Source organism: Malus sylvestris, chromosome 7 (assembly GCF_916048215.2).
Source record: "Malus sylvestris chromosome 7, drMalSylv7.2, whole genome shotgun sequence".
Taxonomy (NCBI): Eukaryota; Viridiplantae; Streptophyta; class Magnoliopsida; order Rosales; family Rosaceae; genus Malus; species Malus sylvestris.
This window is the reverse complement of record NC_062266.1, coordinates 4,211,942-4,219,323: the sequence shown is the minus strand read 5'-3', so window position 1 is coordinate 4,219,323 and position 7,382 is coordinate 4,211,942. Positions and strand designations below refer to the sequence as shown.

The 7,382-nt window shown below is 41.6% G+C and overlaps 1 protein-coding gene across 1 annotated transcript; it reads left to right on the top strand.

Moving 5' to 3' along the window:
* Positions 1–728: 728 nt before the first annotated feature.
* On the top strand, positions 729–2,178 carry LOC126628184 (transcription termination factor MTERF8, chloroplastic-like). The gene has a single exon (XM_050297775.1). It carries the CDS (start codon positions 814–816, stop codon positions 1,957–1,959), a length of 1,146 nt encoding a protein of 381 aa, XP_050153732.1. The 5' UTR covers positions 729–813; the 3' UTR covers positions 1,960–2,178.
* Positions 2,179–7,382: the final 5,204 nt, after the last annotated feature.

The following is a 7,382-nucleotide window of genomic DNA, read 5'->3' as shown; positions in this document are numbered from 1 at the left end:
ATCAACCTCTTATATTGATTTTTTTTTATAGAGACATTAAGACAAAAGCAAAGTGTGAGAGAAGGGAAGGAAAGAGGAGTAGGAGGGCAGATAATCCTACCCCTTAATGGAATACATGCTACAGTAGCTAAACGCCCTAAAGTCGAGGGAAGTTTTTTTTTTTTTTTTTTTTCAAGTGTTATTTTCCTTGTATAATGACATATGTTATACACTGAAAAGTCTCTTGGGAGTGTGGGGGGAAAACTAAATAGTCTCTTGAGAATGTGGGGTGAGAGGATATTATAGAAAAATATGTGATGATGTAGTAAGATAACAAAAATGCTATTCTTGTTATCTACTGATACCATTAATTGTATCAACTCTCTAATAAAGATGGAATCCACATGTGTAGTGACCCCACTTCTATTAAAGAGATGGTACAATTATATAGTAAGTGTAGCACCTAAAGAGACCTTCATGTACTACTCATACTCGGGCGTTTTAAAATTCAAAAGTACTAATCTTACCACATTTTACATATCACATCCATACCACCATTCCAATAGAGTTAGAACCCATTAACACATGTGGATCTCATCTCTATTAGAATAATGTTATAAATGTGTTATGTAAAATGTGGTAAGAATAATACTTTCAAATTTTAATTGAAAAAAACAAATGTACAGCGTAATAAATATGTTGGGTGTAAGTAAAATTACCTAACAAATAGTAGAGTAAAAGTTAAATAAATCCCACTGAGCGGAAGCAGAGGTAGGGTTTTGGGGCAATTTCCAATTCAAAATTTGGATTTGAAATTGAGCATGTACTGTTAACATGGTAGCGCTCACCTTCAGATTGTGTTGTTCTCAATCTTCCAGAATTAAACGATTTGTTTCTCGTCAACATCCGCTGCTACTCTGCAGAAATTTCACCTCAGAAATCTCAGAAAACCACAACGATTTCACAGTCAATTACCTCATAAACTCATGTGGGTTGTCCCCAGAAGGTGCAATTTTAGCCTCCAAGAGGACGAAGCTGCGTTCTCCAGAAAGACCAGACTCCGCTTTGTTCTTTCTCAGAAACCATGGATTCTCTCAAACCCAGATCTCCAAGATCGTCAGGTCATGCCCACACGTTCTCAATTCCAATCCTGATAAAATCCTTCTGCCAAAGCTTGAATTTTTCAGGTCTCTTGGAGTTTCAAGAGAGTGCCTTGCAAAAGTTTTGGAACGTCATCCCGGTCTCTTGTCTGCAAGCTTGGAAAATCGGATTGTACCCACTTATAATTTTCTTAAGAGTATGGTTTCTGAGAAAAATGTCGTTTCTGTTTTCAAGTCGGGCTCACGGATTTTCGTGGAAGGCCACTGCAAGACTGTTGTCCCAAATATTGAGATTTTGAAAGAATCAGGTATGCCCCAATCATGCATTTCTCTGCTGCTTGTTCATCACCCCAGCACTTTAATGGTAAAGCCTGAAGAGATTGGTAAAGTTGTGGACGAGGTTAAGCAAATGGGTTTTAATCTGCAAATATCAACGTCGGTGATGGCAATAAAAGCATTGTGTGGTAAGAATAGGCTTGTATGGAATCGAAGTCTCCAGGTTTATAAGAGATGGGGTTGGTCTGAAGATGTTGTGCTCTCTGCTTTCCGGAGGCACCCTTGCTGTATGACTCTGTCGGAGAAGAAAATAATGCTAGCACTGGAATTTTTAGTGATAAAGATGGAGTGGCCGTCGGTAATGATTGCCAAAGCCCCAGCGGTCATGTGTTACAGTTTGGAGAAGAGATTCATCCCCCGCTGCTTGGTTGTTAAAGTTTTGTTGCTGAAAGGATTGATAAAGGGGATTGAAAACGTGAGTTTGGGTTCTGTGTTGGTGCCTGTAGAGAAGTTGTTCTTGGAGAGGTATGTGGCCAGAAATATCGATCAAGTCCCTCAGTTATTGAGTGTGTATCATGGAAAAGTTGGAGTCCAGGATGTATGATGTTTCGTAGGTCAAAAGAGGTTAGGTATTGTAAAATTTTTGGACGCCTCGATGCGGATGCAGAACTACTCATTGCCATTGGTAGCAGCTAGCTTTTGGCTCAGTATTGTAAGTCTGATGCAGTGTAGAACAATTGATATGGTTTATACATTAAACATGTTGTTGGAGACTTTTTCATCTTTCAAAGCCATGTTTTAATTAGATGCCTAGTTACTATAATTTTTAGTATTAAGTTATTTATCCTATCAATGTAAGGTAGCCTCCTATTTAAAGGGTTCTATATGTAAGATTAAGAGGTGAAATTAGTGAATTAAAGTTAATCTAAGAAGAGAGTAAGTTTTCTCCTCTTTAAAATCAAGTGTAAGACTTGGTCATGTTGAGTGAATCCACGATTAGCGACGTGAGTGAATCTGTTGCCCCCTGGTCGAGTGATTCCCAGGTTCTATCCCCGTAGAGACTTGAGTGATTCCGTCCACCCCCCGCACCAATTGAGCGATTCCCAGGTCATCTATCCCTCGTCTCCTCAAGAACCCTTGGCTTTTCCTGCGTCAAAGTCGGTGTCCTCAACTGCTGTTTTAATATTTCTCTATAAATGAGTTCAGTTGTTAATCGTTTGTTTGTCTTAACGTTCCAGTGTCTAGCTACTGTAGTTATATATATGCTTTCTTATTTGAAATTAACTTGAGATTTGATCTGCTCTGCTGTCTGTGATTGTGGCGCCTTCAACTTTAAGATTGATGGTTATTGACTTTGTTCATCTGGGAACTGCCCTTGATAGAATGTATTCATATGTTGCTTCTATTTGGGTTCAATTTAATCTATTGTGGAGATGAAGGAATGAAAAATACTTTCGTCTGATTCTTTGAAATTATAAAAGCTGCATTAGACATCAGTGATTGTCGGTCGTTGTCCCTGTTATGCTCTGCTCTGCGAAGCTAATAACTCTCCTCTGCAAACAGCTAGCCAACCTTGGTTTTTTGGGCAATGGCGGGTAAAGTATCAATGTGTTGTCGTGATTTGCTTGTACTAGGCTTGTTTGTGAATTGCAAGACCATAAGGGTTGAGGGTGCAATTTCCGTAATGCGCGTTTTTGAAAGAACAAAAATGAAGCTTTCATAAGATCTGTAATGCAGATTCATTCTGTTGCATTGCACAAGGAAATCAGATATGTACCTAATTGGAACTGGAGCTGATCCTCGAGCATTGATGCCATCATCTGGACATTTTGTTACTCCTCTGCCAATTTGCGGGTAATATTTTTTAATATTTACTTGCTCCAAAACATAGAATATTTGACACAAACCCATACCCATATTGGTGATGGATGTACATATCAAAAGAGTGAGAAAAAAGAACAAGACTTGGAAGTGCCCAAGGACTAGATGGTGGAATCTAAAAGAAGAAAAACAAGCCATTTTCAAAGAGAAAGTAATCACCCAGCGTGTGTGGGATAGAGAGGGGGAAGCTAACCAAATGTGGGATTCCATGGCTAGTTGTATCCGAAAAGTAGCAAAAGAGGTATTAGGAGAGTCCAAGGGCTTTGCCCCACACCAAAAGGAATCTTGGTGGTGGAATGAGGAGGTACAAACAAAGGTGAAGGCTAAGAAGGAATGTTGTAAAGCCTTATACAATGATAGGACCGATGAAAATGGTGAAAGGTATAGAAAAGCGAAGCAAGAGGCGAAGAAAGCTGTGAGAGAAGCTAAGTTAGCGGCTTATGACGATATGTATAAGCGACTAGATACCAAAGAAGGAGAGTTGGATATCTATAAACTAGCTAGAGCAAGGGAAAAGAAGACAAAGGACCTAAACCAAGTGAGGTGCATCAAGGATGAGGATGGAAAGGTTCTTGCTACTGAGAACGCGGTTAAAGACATATGGAAAGGTTATTTTCATAATCTTTTCAATGAAGGACATGAAAGGAGTGCTTCTTTAGGGGAGTTGAGTAACTCAGAAGAGTGTAGAAACTACTCTTTTTATCGTCGAATCCGGAAGGAAGAAGTGGTTGTAGCTTTGAAGAAGATGAAGCATAGAAAAGCAGTAGGCCCAGACGATATACCAATCGAAGTGTGGAAAGTTTTGGGAGAGACAGGTATAACATGGCTCACTGACCTTTTCAATAGGATTTTGAAAACGAAGAAGATGCCAAATGAGTGGCGAACGAGCACTTTGGTGTCTATCTACAAGAATAAGGGCAACGTACAAAATTGCATGAACTATAGGGGTATTAAGCTAATGAGTCATACAATGAAGCTCTGGGAGAGAGTCATTGAGCATAGATTGAGGCAAGAGACACGGGTTTCGGACAACCAATTCGGGTTCATGCCAGGGCGCTCAACCATGGAGGCAATCTATCTCTTACGAAAATTAATGGAAAGATATAGATATGGGAAAAAAGATTTACACATGGTCTTTATAGATTTGGAAAAAGCGTATGATAGGGTCCCAATAGACATTCTTTGGAGGATTTTAGAGAAGAAAGGAGTACGAGTAGCATATATCCAAGCTATAAAGGATATGTATGAAGGAGCAAAGACTGCCGTAAGAACTCATGAAGGACAAACCGAAAGCTTTCCCATAACTGTAGGATTACATCAAGGCTCATCCTTAAGTCCTTACCTTTTTGCGTTGGTAATGGATGAGTTAACATGACATATTCAAGATGATATTCCTTGGTGTATGCTTTTCGCAGACGATATAGTGTTGATCGATGAAACTCAGGAAGGGGTAAATGCAAAGCTTAACCTTTGGAGAGAAGTGTTGGAATCTAAAGGTCTTCGCCTAAGCCGATCAAAGACAGAATATACGGAGTGCAAGTTCAGTGCAAATGGAGGCCAAAACGAGTTAGGGGTGAGGATCGGAGATCAAGAAATACCAAAGAGCGACCGTTTTCGTTACCTAGGATCTATCTTGCAAAAGAACGGAGAATTAGATGGAGATCTCAACCATAGAATACAAGCTGGATGGATGAAATGGAAGAGTGCATCCGGCGTGTTGTGTGACCGCCGTATCCCACTGAAGCTCAAGGGGAAATTTTATAGGACGGCAATAAGGCCGGCGATGCTGTATGGCACAGAATGTTGGGCGGTGAAGCATCAACACGTACACAAAATAGGTGTAGCGGAGATGAGGATGCTTCGTTGGATGTGTGGGCACACGAGAAAGGATAAGATTATGAATGAGGATATCTGGGGTAAAGTAGGAGTAGCCGACATTGAAGGAAAGATGAGAGAAAATCGGTTACGGTGGTTTGGACATGTGCAAAGAAGGCATACTGACGCTCTGATTAGAAGATGCGACTACGGGACAGAGGTTCAGGGCCGAAGGGGTAGAGAAAGACCTAGGAAAACTTTGGAAGAGACCCTAAGAAAAGACTTAGAGTACTTGGATCTAACGGAGGACATGACACATGATAGAACACAATGGCGTTCTAAGATTCATATAGCCGATCCCACTCAGTGACTTGGATTTTCCAAGTCTCCAACCGAGAAGTTTTCCTCATTCGGGAAATTAAGGGAACACTACCTCAACCTACATGCTCCACTCACAAAGCTTCAACAAAAGAAAATTCAAAGAACTTAGCGAAGAAGGCTTTGGTGTATTTAACACAATACGTTGAAATGAAGGAAAGCTTATTTATTGATATCCCCGATAAGTTTCAAATATGTACATATACATGAGTCAAAATAAACAAACAAGAGGGAACCTTCACAAAGGTTGCTTAGGAGAAGTCTCAGCAGTCGGTAGAGCCCCAGAAAGAGAAGGCACCGGAGGGGGATCATTCGGAGCCTCAGTACTGGACAGAACCCTAGAAGGAGGAGGCATCAGAGATTGATCATTTGGAGCTTCATTACGCAGTACAGCCCCAGAAGACGAAGGCAATAAATGCCTTTGGAACAAACCCACAAATCTCTGATGATCAAGTAAAACCTGACCATCAGATTCCTTCATCTGGTCAAGCTTCTTCTTCATGTTTGTAGCATAGTCATGTGCGAGCCGGTGCAACTGTTTATTCTCATGCTTGAGCCCTATAATCTCCTGTTTGAGACTCATCACTTCAGCCGCCAATGATTCAACTTGGCGAGTTCGAGCAAATAGGCGTTGGGCCATATTAGACACAGAACCTGCACACTGAACACTGAGAGCCAGAGAATCCTTAACAGCCAACTCATCAGACCGTTTGGAAAGTAGTCTGTTATCTTTGGGAGTGAGAAAGTTCCTGGCCACCACCGTAGCGGTCATATCATTCTTCATCACGGAATCTCCAACTGTAAGAGGACCGGTAAGGAAGACGAAGGATGGGCGCCATATGTTGTCTGGAGAAGGTGGGGCTGCCTCTTCAACAAGGTTCAAGTCAAAACGACGGTCGGAGGGGCCAAACATTTTCAAAGGTGTTGAAGAGAGAAGAGGTCGGACAAATCAAGATCTTAGAAGTGCAAGAATGGAGCTTCTATTGGTGGAGATTCAAGTGTGCTTTGGAACTTAATACCAGTCCCTATAAAAATCTGCATTCGACGAAGCTTCAGAAATCGAAGAGGCGCCTGCTCAGAAATCGAAGAGGCGTTTGCTTTCTCAGAAGTTGGGCTGCTCAGAGACCACGAGGGTCGATCTCCGAAATCGAAGAGGCGTTTGCTTTCTCAAAAGCTGGGCTGCCCAGAGACCACGAGGGCCGATCTCAGAAATCGAAGAGGCACCTACTTTTCCAGCCTTGTCAGCACCTGTCACACGCATACTCAGCTTTTCGGAAATTATGGGCATTCTGTCGAAGATTTCTGGTGAAGTAGAAAGCACATGAATCGTATTGTTCAATCACCCACTTCCCACACGCAACAGTAGCTCATGGGTACCACAGATAATTTTGCCAAAGTTCTCTGACAAAGTTGAGACACGTGAAGCTTGCTGCTCCCACTACATCGCTCTGACCAAGAAGGGTAAAAGAATAGCAAAGAAAAAGCACTAACAAAGTTTAGACACATAAATTTTGAAGGTATAGCTACCATATTATTACCCACAAAGGTAAAGGAACAGTACTACTGCTGGATAATTGGAAAGTCCCTGTGTGTCAACCTCTGTGCTTCGTGGCAAGGTAGACTAGCAAACATGCCCAACCTTTACTCACATTCGAGAAAACACTCCCAACAAGATTGCTTGCTCCAAAATCGAAGAGGCACCGCCCTCCGAATCTCGAGAGCCAGACTCCCAACATGATTACTTTCTCGAAAATCGAAGAGAGGGTAAAGGAATAGTAGTCCCTGTATGTCAACCTCTGTGCTTCGTGGCAAGGTAGACTAGCAAACATGCCCAACCTTTACTCACATTCGAGAAAACACTCCCAACAAGATTGCTTGCTCCAAAATCGAAGAGGCACCGCCCTCCGAATCTCGAGAGCCAGACTCCCAACATGATTACTTTCTCAAAAATCG